General features: G+C 50.4%; 1 protein-coding gene across 9 annotated transcripts in view; it reads right to left on the bottom strand.

The window, feature by feature from the left end:
* CRACR2A (calcium release activated channel regulator 2A) overlaps positions 1-21,616 on the bottom strand; it is a 146,961-nt gene that overhangs the window by 37,760 nt on the left and 87,585 nt on the right. For 7 of the 9 annotated variants that reach the window (XR_006819612.1, XM_046011644.1, XM_046011642.1 and 4 more), the window contains 6 exons: positions 21,159-21,204; positions 19,158-19,264; positions 15,641-15,959; positions 11,591-11,723; positions 5,951-6,032; positions 5,739-5,853 (listed from right to left, as the gene is read on the bottom strand). Coding sequence is in view for 7 of the 9 variants with exons in the window: in XM_046011644.1 (XP_045867600.1) it covers positions 5,739-5,853; positions 5,951-6,032; positions 11,591-11,723; positions 15,641-15,959; positions 19,158-19,264; positions 21,159-21,204 (802 nt within the window). In the remaining 2 variants the exon portion in view is untranslated. Of the gene's footprint in view, positions 1-584; positions 775-5,738; positions 5,854-5,950; positions 6,033-11,590; positions 11,724-15,640; positions 15,960-19,157; positions 19,265-21,158; positions 21,205-21,616 lie in introns of all 9 variants that reach the window. The other 2 variants (XR_006819613.1, XM_046011643.1) reach the window with 2 other exon arrangements.

Raw genomic sequence — 21,616 nt, 5'->3', positions numbered from 1 at the left:
AGGCCAGAGAGTGCTATCCATCCTGGGGGTCAGTCTTCATCACCAGGGCCCAACAACAGGCTTTGACACAAGGCCATGGGGAGGACTGGGGCTGGGATAGATGTCTCGAGGGCCTCTCTGACTTGAACCTCAAGTCTTCAGCTCTCTGCCCAAACCTTACGCTTTTCACGTACCCCCCTAGCTGTTCGGCCTATGCACCGCTTGGCACAAAGAGGCTCGATCTGACTCACCAGATGAAGCAACGCTTCCTGTTCAAAGTCTAAAGTCCAAAGCCCACCCCCTTTGGCAAACCTGTAGAAGGTCCATCCCACCTCTGGTGATATTTCTATAGATGCCGTAGGCATGGCAGGGCAGAGGGAAGGAATCGAAGCTATTTAGCCGGGCACACGACCTCTGTGGGGGGAGGGCACCCCTTTTCAAAGACTCTATTCAGTGAGCTATGTATGAGATGGACCTATGCAGCGGGTTCCTATCGCTGACACCCGGCACAGAAGCCTCTCCATACCTCCAACCGTTTTAGTTGCCTTTCTTTGAACTTGAGCTTGTTGGAAGACAGACGTGTTGAAATTCACAAGATTACCCACCTCTGACTTTAAATAACATGAGCTGTCAGCTTGGAGCAGAGGACTGGCATTCGGCTCAGAACGTGCAGCTGTTGGGTTTGCTTGGCTGTAGTGTGAGTCTGTGTGTGCGCGCATGTGTGCGCGCGTGTGTTAATATCCATTTGCTGGGAGGCAAGAAAAAGCACTTAGCCAGGATAGTGCTGCTAGTTCCCTGGAGCCAGAACAAAAAAATTTCTCAGCACATTAAAGCATGTAGTTATGCTAAGAAAAAAATGACTGCAAAATTATATCTTGGGGGTTTCCATATTTATCCACCCCCTGGACTATGAGTCAAAACAAGATTTATTTGTGTAGTCGTTTTAAACTGCCAGCACTTCAAGCTCAACTTGGAACATGGGGTAAAAAATCAAACTGCTATTTTTTGCTCTGTGCTGAACATGGCCACCAATGACAGAGACTCTCATTCGAGAATGAGCTCGTGGTCCATGAAGGGAGAGGAGAGGGGGCCTGGCCCCTTTGAGCTGTAACGGACCATTGTGCTTTGAGGCGAAGTGGGAAGGACAGAAAAGAGAAATGAACACCTATTTTTTAGAAGCAGATTTCAACCACAGACCATGTGACACTCTTGTCACATAACGCATAATGCAGCATAATGAAGCGGCAGGGCCCTAGATTCTAGCTCTGGCTGGGCGTCTGGCAAGCTGGGGGTACTTTTGGAGAAGTCACTTCCTCTCTCTGGATCGCAGGACTTTTCATCTATAAAACAAGAGGCTGCATTAAATTAATCTCCAATTTTTTTTTTTTTTTTCTAGTTCGGAGATGCAGCTCCTGTTGGCTTAATGACTTCTGTCATTTTCCACTTCCTTGACTTACAGGCCTAACAATACAGGGCCACCGGAGTGACAAAAGATTGAAACAAGAAGTTCAACATGCCCGGACTGCAGACATTGGGGACCCACAAACTGGGTTTGAGGAAAATACCAGCCCGTTCAGGCTTGTGCCAAATCTGATTTTCCCTGATACAGGCCCCAAAGTCTCCAGATGTCCAGTTGGTCCCATGGTCTAAACACGGGACACTGAGAATGCCACCTGTTTCTTCTCTAGATTAAACCAGTCCTCCCCAGCAGAGATGAGAAGGAGGTAGGAGAGGGCTGGGGATACCCAGGTGGCTGGAATGGCTACCTGTTTTGATTTGCTATAAGGTATATAGAGAATGTAAACCCATAGAAGGCCTGGGGGCAAGGTAGGGCTGTGTAAGGGGAGGAGAAACGAGGGTGGGTGGGGCAGGGGACCAGCCACAGTGGAGACGGGGAGGAGGAGCTCTCCCACCTCATAAAGCAGCACAAGCCTTAGTCAGTTCTCTCTCGCACCAAAGGATATGGGTTCTGTAGGGACTGGAAGGATCTTCTAGGGTCCTCTCATCTGTGCCCGCTCCTCCTCCATCCTGACCCCCTCCCCCAGACGACCAAAGGCCATACGCTGTAAGAATGTGGGGGTCAGGAGGAAACTTTCAGAGCCTCCGGTCCAATCTGTCATGGGCAACTGGCCAGTTTCGTGGGAGCTGGGATGGTAAGAACTTCCTTTTCAGGGACCATAGCGCCCCAAACCCCCACCGCAAGCATCTGTTCCCACTCCGCACAACCTCTTCCAAGAGTGAGTCTTCGGCACATATAATCTGTGGCAATTTAAGCCCTTTCTTCTTATACTGCTTTTCAGGTTGCGGGAGGAAGGGGCGCTGCGAACAGCTGGCCAGCATTCACTTAATAATAAGGCTTCAGGTTCTGAAGCCTGTTATTAAAGCTCCCCCTCCACCCCCCCCTTCTCCGGGCGAGGGAGTTTGCAAAGTGCTTGGAGTTCTATGAAAAAACAAGGTGCTCCGCAAATACCAAGTACTTATTATTTTCAGTTCCCTCTGATCAAATTAGGTGTCAGGTTTTAATCTGTCACCTGACACCCCTGATTGCTGGTTGCCAAGGCAGAATGACTTCAGCTTTTCAAGAATCTCGAGAATAATTGCATTCACGATCCCACTGTTCTGCACCTTCGACACACACTCCACCATCTGACACTTGTTCACGTGTTCACACAACCGCCCCCCACCCCCCCCCCACACTTGTCTCCAATCCCTGGGCCACTGGGCTGGGTCCCCGCACCAGGTCCCCCCAGCACCTCACCCATGCCAGACCAGGTGGGGGACGCGCGGCAGAGTCGTGGGGGAAGGCACACAGACATCTCTGCAAGTGATTCAGAGCCTCGCTTCTCCAAGGGTGGTACCCGGCCTGGCTGCGCAGGCCTCCCTGAGAACTTGTTAGAACCTCGGGGCCTACCTAAGGTTTTGACCCTACAGAGTCAGATTCTGTATTTTAGCGAGGTGCCCAGGAGATTCCTGTGCATATTAAACTTCGAGAAGCACTTTTCAGGCTTGGAGTCATGGCAGCTGAGAAGCCAAATCACCCAGGGGACTGCTGCTTTTTTCTTTTTCTTTTTTTTTTTTTTTTTCCTCCCCCTGCAATGTATTTCCAGGCCTTGAATCATTCTATTTAGGAGAGAAGGACTGGCCTCTGTTTCGTCTGAAAGCACCCCAGGTGATCCTGACCGTCCGGGTTTGACATCCCCATTTAGAGTTTACCCGAACCTTCTGCTGATACTCCTGAGAAGGAACATTCAAGCTCCAAATAATACAGAAAAGTCCCGCCCTCGCCTGGAGAATTCTGGGTTAAGTGCCTTTCTGTGTGGCTTCCCCAGGGGGCCATCAAGGCACTAGGGTTTCCCTGAGGTCTCTTGCGGGGTACGTGTTGACAGTACTTTTCAGTCCTACCCCACTTGGGAACACGCCAGACATCCGGGGCTTGGCCCGGTTTTCGGGAGAATGACAAGCTGCAAGCCCTCTGTGATTTCTTGGCCTCAATGCCGCCAAATTTAACCTGATATTCCACCTCTCCAGCTAGATCCTGGGATCTGGGTGCAAAACCAGGGCCTCAGAAGCGACAACCCCTGAGGGCGAAGAGCACGGTTCTAAGTTTGCCTCCTCTCTCCATCCCTATTCATCCCAGGCTACTTAAACTGCCTCTATCTGCTCCTGTCTGTCTCAAGATGTTGCTATCTGGGGACAATGAAATGTACATAGCTGGCTGGGGTACCTGGGCAGCTCAGTGGGTTAAAGCCTCTGCCTTCAGCTCAGGTCATGATTGCAGGGTCCTGGGATCGAGCCCTGCATCGGGCTCTCTGCTCAGCAGGGAGCCTGCTTCCTCCTCTCTCTCTGCCTGCGTCTCTGCCTACTTAAGATCTCTGTCTGTCAAATAAATTAAAAAAAAAATCTTAAAAAAAAAAAAGAAATGTACATAGCTGGGAAGAGAATGGGTGGTACAGAGGTCACGGCCTTGATGTCTTCCTTTGAGAATGAGATGGCTGTTTTAGATCAGTAATTTTTCACAGGGAAACCCTCTTGTCTAACAAAATTGGGCCTGAACTTCCAGTTGAGAAAACTGAATGAAGCAGAAAGGGCTCTCAGTGATCTGGGGGATGAGCCCTCCCCACTTCCTGGGGGGAGTCCCTATGTTCCCAGGGTTCCCAGGAAGAAAGTTTGAAAATCAGCAGATAGCTAATCCCCAGTGTCACTCCTGGGGCTTAATTTCTGTGAGGAAGATAAATGGGCTGCATTGTCAAAAAAAAAAAAAAAAAACAACACCAAAAAAAACCCAAAACCAAAAACATGTCCTATTGCTTCCTGATTACCCATCCCATTTGTCTCCTTTGTTAGCTTGGCCTGGAGCCATTCGCTACATGTCAAAACTTCCATTTTCTCTACTGTAAGTTCCTCAAGCACCATCATTTTGAGAAATAATTTGTATGAAGCAAATTTCAGAGAAACCTTTGAATCTGGTTTCCACTCTTGTTCCTGCTTTTTCCTGGAAATGAGAAGGATGTGGATTCACAGAAGAAAGGAGTGGCCCAGCCAATCCAAACTCCCAAGAGAAACAGATTTTGGTGGGAGGAATCACAGATCTTAGGGCCAAAAGGATGAAGAAATGAACAACTCCAGGATTCTGCCTGCCCAAGGATAATGTATCCATTCATGCCTCCCACATCTGTTGAGCACTAGTTCCACGGGGCCCCATGCCAGGTGCCTGTTACACAGTGTGACAAAGGCACAGGGTCACTTCTCAGGAGACCCAGAGGCAGGGAGCTGGGCTGGCAACTGTGTCCTTCACAGCGGTGTTACAGTGTGGTAAGCAGGTCTATAAGGACTATGCCAGGTCTTCAGGGCTTGAACAGAGGGATGAAGGTAAACTCCACAAGGACTGGAACCTTGTCTCTTACCTGCTGCTATCATTCCCAGAGCCTAGAACAGTGCCTGGCTGTGCTTTAGACAAATGCATGAGCAGCACATGGATACTGCAGGTGGAAGGAGGTGGGGGCATCCTAGCTGATCGTTCTGTTAAAGACTCCTCAGAGGCCCTGTCAAATAAGTATGTGCCTTGTCCACCCTGACCTTGGCCTTGAGAAGGCTGCATCTGAGTGGTCAAGGAAGAACATGCAGATGGTCAGAAAGTACAAAACACTTGCAAAGCAACTTCCTGCGAGTATAAATCAAGGGAGTTGAGTTTTACAGCTAATCCAGAATTCAAAGAAGAGGGCTTTTGCCTGTGGGCCCCACCCAGGGTGGCCTTGGGGTGAGCCAGGGGCACTCACATTGCAGATCAGCCTCCCCTCTTGTGGAGGGTTGTGACAAAGGCCCCAAGACACTCTGTGGAGCCCCTCCTGGGCTGGGCATAGCTGGGCCCACGGGAGCCAGAGCAACACCGAGGGCGGAGAGAGGGAAGAACACGGGTAGGACTCAGTTTAAACACTGGTTTCTTGCCATTCTGAGCCCCTCCCCCAATCCTAGCCCCTTCCCTCAAGGCACTGATGGCGACTGTAATGACACAGTCAGGGGTGTGATCTGTTTCTCAAGTCCCCACCTCCGTGAGGGCAGGGACTGAGTCAGTCTCGTTCACCTCAGTACCGAGGGCTGGGCTTGGGTGAACGGCCGTATGGACGCGGGAACCGGTGTGTTGCTGGAGAAGGCGGGTTTGGACTCAGGTTTTGGAAGTGCAGAGGGCCGGGCAGGAGATGGGCAGGGACAAGGGGGAGGCAGGAGTCAGTGTCAATGCTCCTAGAAGGTCACCAGCTCACCTCCACGCTGCTCAGCCACTGCCGGACCGACAGGAACGACTGTCTGGCTGTGACATCATACATGACGACGACGCCATCGGCCTTCCTGAAGAACTGCTGGGTGATGCAGCGGTACCTGTCACCGAGGGCCACATGTCAGGGGCTGCAAGGCATCCCGGCAGCCCCCTCGGCGGGCGGCGGAGGAGGCAGGGTTGGTCAGGGGCGCTCCTCACCTCTCCTGTCCCGCCGTGTCCCACAGCTGCAGTGCCACGAACGAGCCATCAACGTGCATCATTTTCACCTGATAGTCGATGCCTGCAGGGCGGAGGGAGCCTATCACTTCCAGATCAGAGAGCTATGCCCAGACTCCACGCACGTCCAGCAGCCCGTGAGGCCAGGGGTGACAAACCTCCCTGAGCAGGTGCCCCCCAACCCCAGGGAGGAGATGTGGGGACCTGGACGGGGAGGTGCGGAAGCTGAGCTCTGGTCCTGTCTCTGTCACTGAGCAGCTGCGGGGTGTGGATCAAATCGCTTCACCTCTGAACTGTAGTTTCCTCGCTGCAATGTAATTCACACCCTCTTTAGGGATTCTATAATAAGGCTCAAATGAGATGACATATGGAGAAACGATACACCAAGGTGAAGATATTTGTTATTTTTCATGAATTTACTCCCTCATTGCAAAGCTAGAGGAGGAGGAGACCGTCCTCCTATTTCTTTCTCCCCTACTCCCTAAAATCCTCTTCAAAGTTCCCATAACAAAGTTCCATTATTCCTGGGGGTTGATCATACTTGCAGACTTCCATCAGCCAAAGCAAAGGATAGGAGTGGAGGAAGGGTGGCAGGTAGAGGGAGGGTCAGAAGAGAAGTGGCAAGGGAGGGAGTCAAAAGCAGCATTCACCCTTGAGATGTGGTTTGAGCTCCTAATCCGAGCCACTGGGCTAGTCAAAACCATCTCTCTGTGGCCTTGACCCTACCCAGAGTCCTGGACCAGAGAGACAAGGTCTGTACCCCACAGTGGCCCTCGGAGAAAAGGACCTTAATGCGGTTTCTCTAAGAACATATTCCTCTTTCCTACATCGTGTAAGAATGTTCACAGATGTTTAGCACTTTTCAAAAAGTCTTGCTCCCTCATGGTATCTGATCTGGGATCTAGAGGGCATCCCCTGCCACCTTCAAAAAGACCCAGGGGGAAGGAGTTGGGCCATCCTAACAGATTGCTGTGGAAGGCTCAGTAAGGGACAGCAATAGAAGCTTGGACACAGAGACAGAAGAGATGACAGAGAGGCAGTAAATAGGAAAGGGCATCCCAGCAACTGTCTCCAGGCAAAGCTGAGGGCACTAGGGGCCCAGGAGTGGCAAGAAGGCAGGAGGGAGAGTTGTCCACTTCTAGAATGTCAGACCAGCAGGGACTCTGGACGCCCTGCTTCACAGGCTATAGCGAGTTACATGAGGTTCATTCTTTTTGCAACGGTGTCCTGTACCCAGGGACACCTGGCAGCCTCATTTCACTGAGAAAGCCCAGGGCTTAGTGCTCCCAACAAAACAGATTATGACTAGCTGTGCTGAATCTAGGAGGCTTCCCCAGTCTGTTCTCTGGGGGACTGAAGGAGCTGCCTCCTTTCCTTTCCTTCCCTTTCCCTTTCCTTTCCTTTTCTCTTTTTAAAGATCTTATTTATTTGACAGAGAGAGACACAGTGGCAGAGGGAACACAAGCAGGGGGAGTGGCTTCCTGCCAAGCAGAGAGCCTGATGTGGGGCTCAAACCCAGAACCCTGGGATCATGACCTGAGCTGAAGGCAAACACTTAACGACTGAGTCACCCAGGCGCCCCTTTCTGATAACAACTCAGGAGAAAGCCAACCATGGTTGACACACCTTCAGGTCTGATCTGAAAGCAGGCTGATGGTTGAAAGCCCCCAGGACAGAGCCCTCTCCTGAACAGAAAGGCAGGCAGGCGGAGGGGCAGGTGGTGCCCCCTCGGTCTTGGCTGTGGTCATGATCTTGCTCCATCTCACTGGCCAAATACCTCGCTGGAGGACAGGGAGCTTGTCTTACAGGGAGCAAAGTGATTTCTGTGCCCTGGTGAGCTTGCTGGGACTCCCAGCTGGGTACACGATGTACTTGTCTCTGCAACCTCAGACAGAGAGGCCCGGGAAACCGAGAAGCCCAAGGGGGAGGCCGGGGGCGGTGGCAGGAGACACAAGGAGTCCGAGACCAACAGAACAGGCAACACACAATGACGCAGGACCAGAGAGCCTGGAATAAACTGGTTTCTTTTTATTTATTTATTTATTTATTTGACAGAGAGAGAGATCACAAGTAGGCAGAGAGGCAGGCAGAGAGAGAGGAGGAAGCAGGCTCCCCGCGGAGCAGAGAGCCCGATGCGGGGCTCGATCCCAGGACCCTGAGATCATGACCTGAGCCGAAGGCAGTGGCCCAATCCACTGAGCCACCCAGGCGCCCCTAAACTGGTTTCTAAGACCACAGGCAGTTCTAACATTTCAGGAGCTGGGCAACCCACACTGTGTGTCCCAGTCTCGGTTTTGCCTTGACTCGCTATGCGACCTTGATGACATTATGTCATTTTGAGGTGTCTTCACTCCTCATCTGCAAATGAGGGATGATGGAGGGTATAGAGGGCTAGGTCAGAGGTTCATAATCTTGAAGTTCAGCTGTAGCATTCAAGAAACACATGGCAGTGACGCCCAACTTGCAACCTGTCTGGTTCCTGAATGACAGTTGGACGTCAGGGGTCCCCGTCACTGAGACTTGCGTCGTGTCTTGTCGGGGGATAGTGTGGGTTATAGCTGGGCTGATGGACTCCAAGACTGACGTTAACCCTTCTGGACAAGACAGGCTCGAGATATCATTTAGAGTAGGGGGATTGGGGAGGGGGAGGGCCTGAAAGTTGTCGTAGAGAAAAACTCCAGGATTTCTCTGCAGAGATGCGGAGTGGGATAGAAAGCAGGCTGGTGGCCAAAAAGGGTGGAGTGCACTCTGTTAGGAAAAAACTTCTGGAAGAAACCTCTTGGGCGGTGGCCTGTGACTGACGGCAGGGGGCTGTGAACCAATATGGGGCAGTGGAAGGAGCACAGGACTTGGAGACCCAGTTTCCAGGGAGCATTAGCTTATATTCATCAGTCCTATCATGTACAAAATGAGCTCCAGCGTTCTACAGAAACCATCATTTGACATCTCCAGGACACCCACGGGGCTCAAGCACTTGCCTTTGAAGGAATCAGCTGGTCCTAAGGTGGGGTGGGCAAGGACCTCAAGTCACACTGCCATATTAGAGCATTTACATTGTGTTCAAGCCAAGAGTCCAGGAGGGATAGTGTCCATATGAGGGAGTGGGAGACCTGAAGTCCCCTTTGATGGGGGTGGAAAGATTTAGGGAACTGCTGAGTCTCTCTTAGGACTCTGTTTATGCTGGTGGGGTGCTGCTCCTGACAGGGGGTGGATGGCTGGAGCCCCAGGCTAGAGCGAGACAGCTCTGTCCCCCTACAGCAGAATTCTGTGGCTCCTCTGTCTCTTTAAAGGGAGCATCTTTCTGGTGGCTGGTGTGACATCTGTTACTGACATGTGTACCAGAACAAGGCACGTTGTGTGGCAGGGAGACTAATTTCAGCTGCTGTTCCAGCATGTTCTGCGCAGTGTGATGAAGGGCATTCCTGATTTGGAATCTTTGATATTTTTCCCTTCCTAAATTGTAGGTGTTTCCATAATTGGTCTCCTGGGAAGTGCAAATTAGTCTGATTTTTCATTTTTCAGAGGCTTCCAGCTCAGGGGTACAGGTTGGAAATCTAAACGGCCCTGATTCCTTGATTTCATCTACGGGGGAGGTGCGCCGTGCACGTCGCTCAGAGGGATGCTTCTAAGGGCCGAGGGGCTGCACCCACCCCGTCTCCCACGAACCTGTGCTGGAGCCCACACTCATGGGGGCCTACCCCACGGAATGCCCCCAGGAAGGTGATTCCTCCTCCGGCAGCCATTGGTTACTGCAGGACACTGGGCTCACTCAAGGCCAGCAAGGCCAGACTTCTCCAGGCTTGGGTCATAGGCTCCCCTTCTTCCTGTTAGGGGCCTGATTCTTCATCTGGGGGGGTCTCAGTCTTTGGGTGGAATGAGACAAGAGGGAGGGGACAGGAGAATATTCCAGATGTGATACCAATGGAGGAAAAGATCCAACAGTAAGAATGGGATGCCTGAAGCATGTTGGAAGAGACCCACCTCCAGGAGCAAATTTGGAAGGAAGGGAAAGAACATGGAGCCTCCCCAGGCAGGGTTCTGGAGCTGGGGAAGCCTGTCTTATAGAGCCAGCCTGTCAGACAGCCAATGGTCCAAGATGATCTGAACAGAGAACCAGGCTTGGAAGCTGTCTTCAGTGACCTGGTTCGAATCTTCCAGGAGGAAAAACTCAAAGCACCCAGGGGTAACATGTCCTCCTAAGGTCACACAGCTGATCAGTGGCAGAGCCAAGATGAAAATTCCAGGCTCCTTAAGTCCCACTAAACCTCAGCAGCCTCCCCTGCTATACCAATCTGTGCCCACCTCTCAGGATGGGCAAGTGTCCTTACCCCTCCCCAGGTGCTGAGCATACACAACTCCATATACTCAGGAGACACTGCAGAGTGGTACAGAAGGGGCCAGTGAGGGACCAATATCAGCACTGAATGAGCTGAGGGAATGTGGACAAGCTCTCAATCTCTCTGGGCCTCAGTTTCCCCATCTGTCTATTGGGCTGATAACAGTACCTTCTTTCCCCCCAGCGTTGTGTGAAGACAGACTGAAGTGATGAATACAAAAGCCCCATGGTAACTATGCTTATCACATCAGCATGTTTTCAAATTCTGGAACAGCTGCCTTATCACTGTGGTTAAATGGTACATAGTAATCTCTCAGTGGATTTATTTTGGGCTTGAGTGATTCAAGCAAAAGGTAGAAGCTAAAAGGTCAGTACGCCCTTGGGTCTTGCCACATCTTCTAATGCAATGAGCAACTTTGGGTGAAGAGAGCAAAGGCCTCTATCTGAATAAAATATTACTCGAGTGTGGGAACACATTAAGCCAAGATCATCCATTAATAGCTGAGCCTAATGAGCTTCCACGATGAAATCCAGCTGTCACCCAGCAGGCCTGGGCCTCAGATGGGTAACATGTGCTGGTAAAAGGTGTCACCCAGGGCACTGTCCTCCACCGCACCCCTCTACACACATACACATATGCACACACACACACGGACACACATGTGCACACTTAGGGAGGGGCAGGGCAGGAAGCTGCTGGCCCGATGGGGAGGCAGGGGTTGTGGTGTTGGGGTGCACAGTTCAGGAAAAGCATGAAGCCGTGCTGAAAATGGAGAAAAAAAATGATAAAAAAGATGGGCTTAGAGGTGCCTGGTGGGCTTAGTCGTTAAGCGTCTGCCTTCAGCTCAGGTCATGATCCGGGGTCCTGGGATCAAGCCCCACATCATCAGGCTCCCTGTTCTGCAGGAAGCCTGCTTCTCCCTCTCCCACTCCCCCACTTGTGTTCCCTTTCTCGCTGTGTCTCTCTCTGTCAAATAAATAAATAAAATCTTTTTAAAAAGGAGATGAGCTCAGAGGGGAACATGGGCCCAAAGTCCACTTTGCTGGCTGCAGTTCCCCTCAGGCTGGACGAAGGAAGCGTTCAGGGACTCCACTCTGTGTGTAATGAGCTTAGCAGCTGGCACTGTGCAGGAGGACCTGACCTTGCTCCTTTGACCCCGCTGGGGAATGAGCGGGCGAGGGCCCTCTACCCAGCAAGGCCCCATGGCCACTCCCACCGGACCCCCAGTCCCTTCCTGGGCTCTCTTCTAACTCCCTCCCCTTCCCAGAGGGACTCGAGAACTCACCCACAGTGGCTGCCAAGCCTGGAGCAAACCGGTCCTCACAGAACCTCCTCAGGAAGGACGTCTTCCCCACAGCGGAGTTGCCCACGAGCACGATTTTGAAGAGCCGGTCTGGGACGGTGGGGGAGGCTTCCTCCTGTGGATGGCAGACAGTCCGGCCAACTGTTGGCATGGCCACCAGCCCCGCCTCCTGCTACAACCTATCCTTCAACCAGTCCCTACAGGGTCCAGGGGAAGATGGGGACCTGGCCTGTGGACCAGCACGAGGGAGGGCACTCCAGTCTTGGGTACAAGGAGCTTTGGGCTCTAGGCATAAGGGCTCCTTCTAGTACCAGCAGGAGGGAAGAGAGACACTCACTCAAACGTTCGTGTTCTGCCTACAGTCCTGCGACCCTGGGCAGAGGACATGGGGACGGAGAGCCAGGCCTGGGGGGCCGTGGATGGATGGAGGCAGCCATAGAAACACATAATTCAACACAAGCTTCCAACTGCTCCAGGAGCGTGGAGGGGGAGGGGGAGTCCAGGGTCCACGGCGGAAGCGGGGGTGGGGGGTGAACACACTGTGAGCGGGGGCTTAAAGAGAAGGCAGAGATTCTCTCTGCAGGGGAAGGACAGGTGGGATGTTTGCAGGTGGAAGGGGAGAAAGAAGAAGACATAGGTATATCACGGGGGCAGAGATGGCCCAGCCTAGGGGACCTTCATCTCTGCCCTATCACTGAAAGCCTGGGCTGAATGGAGCATGGTCTTGCTTGCCTCCCTGCACAGTGCTCCTCCTTCCATCTCATCAGCTTCCAGTTAGGGCCCCGTCTGCCTGGGAAACAGGCTCTCCACTCGGTAGGTTGGGAAATCCGGATCACTGGGTGGAGCTTTCCAGACTCAACAGTCACTGCACCCTTTCTCCTTGTCCCAGTGGCCCACAGGGGCTGGGAGCATGTCGGCCAGTGAGTTAGTCTGGGACCCTAAAGCCCTGTGGGGAATGGACTTGTTCTAGGACAGCTGGAGCCACAGAGCAACCAGAGCCCTCTTGCCCGCATGATCGCTCCTTCCCACTGACTGCTTGTTTGCTCGCCCAAATCCTGCCTCCAGGCCCAGGCCAGCCCTGCCTGGCCAAATGAGGAAGCTCTTCTGGATCTATTTAGAAGCGGATTTGGGGGAATTAGCTCCTCTCGTTCAGCAAATACTATAATGGAGTGGTGGCAGATATTTGCAGTACTTGAGCCTTGGAGAAAAGCCATTAACAGCCTTTGGGGAGAAATCAATTCCACACAGTACTTAAGAGGGAATTCAAGGTCAATTACAGGGGTTTAATCTAAACTTAAAAACAAACAAACAAAAAAAAAATGGGTGCCTGGGTGGCTCCGTGGGTTAAGCCTTTGCCTTCGGCTCAGGTCATGATCTTGAGGTCCTGGGATGGAGCCCCACATGGGGCTCTCTGCTCAGCAGGGAGCCTGCTTCCCCTCTCTCTCTCTGCCTGCCTCTCTGCCTACTTGTGATCTCTGTCTGTCAAATAAATAAATAAAATATTAAAAAAAAAACAACAATAAAACCCACACTCGTAAACTATACCCTCTGCCACATTTTTTACATTCTTTTAATGCATAAGGGCATCGACTCTGCGGGTCCCTGCTCAGCCTCTGCTTCCTGTTGGCCTTCGTGTGACTAAATCTCAGGGCAGCAATCTGTGTATCCCTAGGCCTGTCACAGGCGGAGAATGTGAAGCCCAGAGCAGGAGGAGATGGTTCTGGCTGCAGAGGCTGTGTCAGCCCCGTTCTAGAAGGAGCAGGGGGTTTTGTAGGCCAGAGGAGATCAACACCCTGATGGTCCAGCTCTGGGCAGGCCCCACTTCCCAGGCGCCGTGAACTCCAACTCATGTCTACTCATATGCCCTGTGTCCCCTCTGGGGGACAATCCTCAGTGTCATAACCAGATTTGGGGGAGGGTATTGGAGTAAGATCTGTTCTCATTCTCTGTCCTGCCACTTTTAAAAAAAGTAATAATAAGCTTTAAAAAAATAAAAGTAACACATGGCAATTTTTTAAAATTAGGAGAAACAGAAAAGTAGAGAAGAAACTAATAGTTATTCATAGTCTGTCTTGCCACCCAGAAGTGGGCACTATTCATATATTGATGCATTTCTTCTAGGCTTTTTTCTATGTGGATGAATGAAAATATGTTTTATTTAAAGTGATGTGAAATATTATACACAATTTTACTCTTTCTCATATATTATTAAATTATAAATATGTCTCCAAGTCAGTAAAGTTTCTTGAAAATGTGATTTTATATTTTTTAGATTTTATTTATTTACTAGAGAGAGAGTGTGTGTGCCTGCACGCACACGAGTACGAGCGGGTGGAGGGGCAGAGGACGAAGGACAAGCAGATCACCCGCTGAGCACAGAACTGGACACGGGGCTCCATCCCAGGACCCTGGGATCATGACATGAGCTGAAGGCAGACGCTTAACTGACTGAGCCACCCAGGTGCCCCTTGAAAATGTGATTTTTAACAGTGCTATCATATTCTATTGAATTTTTTCAAGTATTTGCTAATATACCTGACCATTTTTGAGTTAAATTTTTGTCTGAACTTGGTTATTAGGAAAGATTGCTAGGAGCAGAAGTGCTGGTTTAAAGGATGTGGAGTTTCTAAGTTCTCAATTCTTGTTCTCAGACTACCGCCCAGAAAGGCTGTACCGATTGATGACTCCGCAGCCCCGCATGGGAGCGCCGGCCTCACAGAGCTCTTGCAAAGGGCAGACCCTCCGGGGAAGCTGCCCCGTGATTCTCTGAGAGCACACTTCCCGTCGGCAGCAGCTCCTGTCCCGGGCTAGCTGGTAGCACACGGGATGGAGTCAGCACCCACGTGAGAGCACGGGGCGAGGAGGCTGTGCTCCTGTCCCTGGGGGACCAGACCAGACCTCGCTCCTCTGGGCTTCTACTTTCCCACCTGCCACAGGGGAAAAGACACTGCTGATGCGTCCCACCCGCTCACGTGGCCCAGCACCCCCGGAGGCTTCGTTCTTCCCTTCACCCCATCTCCCACTGACCTCTCGACACTTTTACATTTGGGAGTAGAGTTTGGGTATTGAAAAGCCCAGTGCGACCCGTGCCCGCAGGTGTAGTCTGTGCGGAAGAGGATGTGGAAGGGCGCGGAGGAGGGAGGGCTTGCTTCCCGCCACTGGTGCCATCCAGCTTACTCGTCCCCTGGCCCAGGGTCCTTCGGAGAACGGATATGTAGGCATCTTAATCCAGGCCCAGGAATGACAACTTGTGCCAAGAAGTCCCCGCAGTGGCTGGAAAGGTGTCCCGGTACACATGCCATTTGTAAATGCTCAAGTGGCAAGGGCTCGATCCTACAGGGCCGCCCCAGTGGAGAGCTCTTTCACACCGTCATGGGTGTTTCTGTAGACTTCCAGAGTGCCCGGTGGGAGGTGAGGGACTGGAGGGGTCTATACCTGGGCCTGGGTCACAAACAAGGTGGGGAACATCATCACCATGAACCAGAGGAAGATGGTTACGATGACCTCCTTCTCCCACAGCACTGAGCAGGAAGCCCTGGTGGGGAGTGCAGGCGGGATGAGGGACAGGAGGAGCACCCTCAAGGGAGGAGTAGGCAGGGCATTTGGGAGTTTTGAAAGGATGGTTAGCCAGTCGGGATGATGACATAAGCTTTACAGAGCAATGTAAAGCCTTGCTGAGAACAGTTACAAAATATAAGATTTATAATTTTTGAAGTATGTGATATTTTATGCTAAGAGCCAAGCAAGGTGTCTGTCTAAACTAGTCACTCAATAAATGCTTCTGATCCGAATCAGAAAAAGAGAACACAAGGGCAAGCAACAGAAGTTATAAAGAGAATTTACTAGGACCCCTGAGCCTCCCCGGTGACACTCAGTTCCACAGGGCAAGCTGGTATCTGAAGGTGGCAAATAAGGCGATTCATAAGACCAGCCACATCTGACTTCCTGAGCTGCCTTTGAGGCTCCTGGGTTCAAATGCAAGAGACAGGCATAAGAGTGACATCAAGGAACCAACACAGGATGTGTCCTTACCTTAGACAAGGCTTCTTTTCCAACAGGCTGCCTTCGGGGAGATGTGGGCATGGGTTCCAAGGGTCTGATCTGCTGGCTTTGTCCTTCCACCCTCTGCTGGGAGACCTCCTCCTCTTTTGAGCATCTGCTCAATGGCTGTTCAAAGCTGCCATCCAGGAGCTGGGGCAGGGGGTCTTCTTCAATGGAGATGATTCTGCGGAGTGCCCGGGGGAGAGGACCCCCAGCCCCTGGCTCTTCTTCCGGAAGGGGATATCCACTCAGGCCAAGGGAGCTTCTCCTCCTTGGGAGGCCAAACACATCTTCTTCCTCCTCTGACTGGCTATTATGGGGTAAGGAAGAAAGAGAAATGGGGAGAATATCATAAAATATGTCAATATGGAAACTAGAGAGATGTCTAGTAGCTCTGTGATAAACAACTAACGGAAAAGCATCACACCTTGGGCGTGGAAAGCTCCAGGAAAGGAAATAAAAACAGACCCTACATTCTCTAGCTCATTCACCCAACACACTTCTGAAAGTGTTTAATGAATATGAAGGTGATAAGGTGGTGGTGATGATGATGATGGAGGGGGTGATGATGATTACGACCAGGTATTTAGCTAATGACACGGTCGAGCACAGATGGACACAGCCCTGTCCTCAAGGAATGCTCAGCTCAGTGGCGGCTGAAGCAGTAATGGCACAACTAAATACTCTGCAACAAGCTGTGATAAGTGCCACAAAGGAGCAGTAAAGGATGTGACAAAAGGCGTATAAAAGATCTGGAAATAAAGCATCTTCAATTAACAATCAGGTGGCCTTGGCTGTGGTCCCAAATCCAGCCCTTACTGATGGTGCCACTAGGGAAAACACTTCAACTCTTCCAAGCTTCAATTTCCTCACCGTAAAATGTGGCTCCTGTGGCCTGCCTACGTCACTCATAAAACAATGCACAAAAACAGACGCGTTCGCAGAACAGCCCTCAGCCAAGTGAGTGAGGGGGACTGCTGGTCCGGGAAGAGCTCAGAAGCAGCTGCCCGTTTGTGAATGGGCGAGGAAGCCAGGCTGGGCACCTCCACCTGCCTTTCCTACCTTCCTCTTTCAACGTCCCTGCCGCAGGGTCAGTGTCAGGAGTAAGTGGCTTCGGAGGCCTATGTGCTTCCAGAAGCATCTGACCATTAAGAACGAGGAAAAGCAGAAGGAGTTGGAGGGAACTGGGCAACCAGATGTGAGTCAATGCTCGGGCTGTATTTTCAGAAGGTTTTCAGGGCAAAAGCCCTGTAGACCCTTCCTGGCACAGGAGTTCAGGTCTCTGGAGACAGTTGAAGCTGAGGAAGGTTTTAAACGGAACCTCGAGTTCCCAACGGAAACACGCAGGCACACGCACATGCAAGGATTAGAAAGGAGAACAGAAAGCAGATTAGGTGAGGAGGTGACAGGGCCAAAGGTGACAGAAGGGAGGCCAAGGTCACAGAATATGCAGAAGAGGGAAGCTCCCCTCATTTTGGCCCCTGGCTTATACTATTTACTCTTCCTAAGGACCAGTAATAGGAAGGGAAAAGAAAAAAACTGCATGTATCATTGTTCTGAAGTTAAGTGCAACTCTGAAAGATAAATTAAGATAGAGTGCTCACAAAAATGGTGACTCAGTTTGGGTCCCTTGATACAAAATAAAGAATTCTGTAGCAATTCAGGGACCTTCCCACTTATTTATAAAAATCATAGTTTTTAATAGAAGCTGACTGTCTTCTTCCCAACACATTTCTTCTACAGTCTAACAAGCCTACGGACTGCTTTTCCCCTTCAGACACAATTAGTATTCCAACCACTTCCACTCTGCTTACACACATGAGTGCACGTGTACGTGCCCAAGCAGACAAGCGTGCACATAAACACACAGCGTGTTTCTCGAAAGGCCTTGCAACCAGAAAAAAGAAACAACCACGGAAACAGCCCTAAAATGAAGCATTTCTTGGAAAAAGCTTTGGATTTGGGAAATTCTCAAACACCGTTGACATCCCCTGTGACCCTTAGATCAGCACAACAACATTTATTTTTTGTTTTGCCACCAAGCGCTACATATGAGCAGCAGAGAGCAGTGGCCTCTGCCAAAGTCTGTTCTGGAATTCACGGTGCACGATTTGTAACCTACCTGCTTCTTGTCTGCTTCCTTTCCTCCACCCGAAGCTCTACAAAACCTAGGGTCTCTTTTGCTCACCACTGTATACCTAGCACGTAGCATAATATCTTGCAGATAGCAGGCACTCAGTAATGCATGTTGATGGCAGAACTCATGTTGAATTTACTTTTGGAGACTTCACAGAATTCAAAAGAATGTCTGGTACAGATTAAGCAATCAGTGCATGTTTGTTGAATGAATATTTTCTGTGCTGAGCAACCAACAGGCCAATCATTACTGCAGAAAACTGGATCCCAAATTGTATCTTCCTGTTGAGGATACAATTTTTTTTAAGATGGATTTTATTTTTAAGATTGATTTGATTTATTTATTTATTTAGAGCGGGAGAAAGCAGTGGGAAGAGCAAAGTGAGAGGGATAAGCAGAGTGTGGAACCCAACACGGGGATCGATCTCAGGACCCCAGGATCATGACCTAAACTGAAATCAAGAGTTGGATGTTCAACCAACTGAGCCATCCAGGCCCCCCTCTGTTGAGCTATTTAGAGAAAGATTTCACGATGATTGCGTCCAAAGACTTGACCAATGAGCCCATTGACATCTCCAGAGTCACTTTCCTTCCTTCCTCGTATTGTGTATTTCATGCCTACTGTTCTCAGGGTCTCCTGGATGAGCAAATTCATGTACTTTCTCCCTGGCCTTGATACTTAGGGGTCTGGTTGCCTTTACCTTTCTGTGGCCATCTATGTGGATGGAACACATGCCAAAAAAGAAGGGACGGTGGAGGACTGGTTTGTCTCTTTTAGAGGCGATGAGCCACTCGTCTGGGGATTCAAACTTGATTACTGTGCTGTCTAATCACAACAAAAATTGTCATCTTTGAGATAATTAAATGTGAAACCTTGAGGGGAATCTGCCAAGCACAGGCCCCATTCCTGTCTGGAAAGGAGCTCAGTTTGCAGGGGTGGGGGGCCTTCCCACACTTCAATTATGCTTCAGAGCCCAGTCATGTCCCTGAAAAACCAGGTGCATCCATTCTGCCCAGCAGAGTCTCTTGCAGCCGCGCTCCAGCCCCCTACCACCCCCACCCCCCCTCCGACCACGTTTGTCCTGCCTGTCTCGCTCCTCTGCTGATCTATGGCACCTCCTCGGTTCCTATCTGCAGACACACACGAGAAGACGATGTCCTGTCCCAGGGGCCTGCCCTGCACAGTTCTCCTCCCACCTGGATGTCAGAATAAGAAGGAACGTGCCCTCTGAGACTCGAGGGGAATGAGTTCAACGGACTCTGGGCTTCCCCATCTCGGGCCACTTCCTGAGAGCCGCTGGGCTCAGAGCTGGCTCCCAGTGAGAGCAAGACCAAGGAACACATGACGAATGAAGAAACGGGGGTGACTTACCTCCTAAGAATCCCTCTGCCATCCATGTATTTGCCTATCACAGAGCCAGATCTCTGTTTCCAGTTCGCCTTGGAAGCAGCTGTGTTTGCCTTGGCTGCCTTATCTTTCTGTAGAAACACAAAATGCCCTCAGACCCGCGCCTGCTGATCTCTCCTAATGTTTGAGCAGAAAGGGCTCCACTTTCCCACCTTGAAGTTCAAGCTCGAAACCAAATTCTGAAGTAAGAAGCAATGTTTTGGTCTCCATGCTAGCATTGTCTTACTCTTCCCTTTTGCTATTGTTTCTCATCAGGATCCCTCCATCTCCCACCCAATAATCGAATTAGAACAAATCAATGCACAGTTTAGAGCCTGGGGTCCACCTTGTGACCTTTCATAGCAGCACTGACGATTTGCAAGATGACAGGAAGAGATTACGTGGGATGCATGAAAGTATTTAGGGGCAGAAAAGATGGTGCATCTTTAAATCCCACTCATTCGTGTGGCTCTAACTTCTCTTTATTTCCAAAGCCCCAGAAATGAGAAAAGGACCAGCTCAGAGGATCGATTAGCCCGGTGCCCTGCGGCGGGTGGGGGCTTACAACCCAGCTCACAGCACTCCCCGGCAGATATCTTCCGGGACATGAGGGGGAGTTAGATCATAGGCAGAATCTCTGGTTAACCAGCCTTCCCCACAATTCCCAATGATTCTTAATGAGAGGAGGAGGGGCTGCCGTGCTCCCGGGGCCCCTGAAGGCACGGCTATAATGATTCCAAATTAATCTTTAATTATTATTCAGCATGCACATGATTTTATCCCTCTTTCTTCTGTTCCCCACTAGGGTTCTTAATTCCATTTCCTTTTCAAAGCAAAATGAGTTTGGCAGGTGAAGGGAAGTGAGGTTAAAGGATTAGGGTGACCCTTGGTTGGACGTTTTCAAATAAATTCAGTGTTACTTCTAAAACAATTATAACCATTATCATCATCAAACAAACATGTGTAGGCTGAAGCCTCGCTCTGACAGTACATGGAGGTGGGCGGTAGAGAAGTTTGCTGCCAGTCAGGGACAGGAAAGAAATGGGAGCAGAATGAGGTCCTCCCCCCTACCCAGGGATTTGTAGTTGTAAAACAGCTGTCTTATGCTGACCACATTCAGGCCACTGTCCAGCCCAGGGCTCAGAGCCTATGACTCTCCTCTTTCCAAGAGTTTTTCTCAAAAATCCCTATAATATAGAAAAAGAGGATAGGAATTCCCTTTCCTTGTGTGAGAGCAGGGGGCATGTTTGGGGAGGCTAAGCACTTGCCCCAGGACACAGGAGAAATTCACAAGGTACTAGATCCTGATGATTAGGAAATCATTGGTGAATCCCATCCCCTTTCCCCATCCCTTCGAGCATCCAGTGGCTCCTGTCTAAAGGGGAAGATGAATAGAACATGGCAGCCTGGATTTTGTTTAGTGTGGCTCTAAGTGAAGACCTGTAAGTCAACAGAGGATTCTCCGCTCTCTGGGAGAGTATGTAAGTGCAGCATTCAGGCACGGAGGAACAGAGGTCCCCACAGAGTAAAAACGTGTACTTAGAATCAACTATGTTAATAGCGAAATATACATTTTTAATTTGTTCTATGACGGTATAAAAATGCAAAATTTTTCGTCAAGAGATTACAAATGTTAATGAAGAAAAAAAAAAACCTGTGAGCATTTTGGTTAAAAGGGATTGTGGTATTTCGACTCTGCCATCTCCTCGATAACCATGTCCATGTCCAAGTGATCTGTGACCTTTCCAAATATTTTAGTCTCTATACACCAAGAGGAAAGTGCATTACTTCATGGAAAATTCACACACTGTTACTCAGAAGGCCACCCTGTGTTTTTATTATTCTCAAAAAAAAAAATCCATGCTCCCCCAGAAGGGATGAGTCAGACATCAAGACATTCTTGGACCCATCCCAGCACAGGCTCTGGGCACCAGGGGACCCAAATCCTGTCAGGAAAAGGAGCACAGGGCTCCTTCAGGCAGTTACCTGAAAACGTATGTCCCGTTCATCCCGAAGATGTTTGTTTCTTTCCCTGCAAATGGAAAAGGGGAATCTCTTTAGACATGAGTTGGTAGATCCAGTAGCCGCCGCTTTGCCAGGGAGGAGGGTGTGGAGAAGAACTTGACATGGAAGGCACAGGGAACGTGTGGAATCTCTTTCCTTAGGGACAGTGACAAAGGGTAGTTTGTATGTTCATCAGCTGGAGGCAGGGGGACAGACAGGATGGCCTTGTGACACCATAGCCCTTCAGGATGCTATCACTAGGGAAAGCCTCCCCTAGAGGGCAACCAGAAGTTCTAGCTGCACCTGTGAACTTGCTATTGGGGGCGCCCTCCCTCCTAACCATTCATTTCATGCAGTCATGCAGTCACTCAACAAACGTTTCCTGAGCACCCACTCCAAGCTGAGCACCGCTCTACCTATCAAGGTTACGAACAATGAAT

This window comes from Meles meles, chromosome 7 (genome assembly GCF_922984935.1).
Source record: "Meles meles chromosome 7, mMelMel3.1 paternal haplotype, whole genome shotgun sequence".
NCBI lineage: Eukaryota > Metazoa > Chordata > Mammalia > Carnivora > Mustelidae > Meles > Meles meles.
The sequence above is the reverse complement of the archived record's forward strand: the minus strand, read 5'-3'. Positions and strand labels throughout refer to the sequence as shown.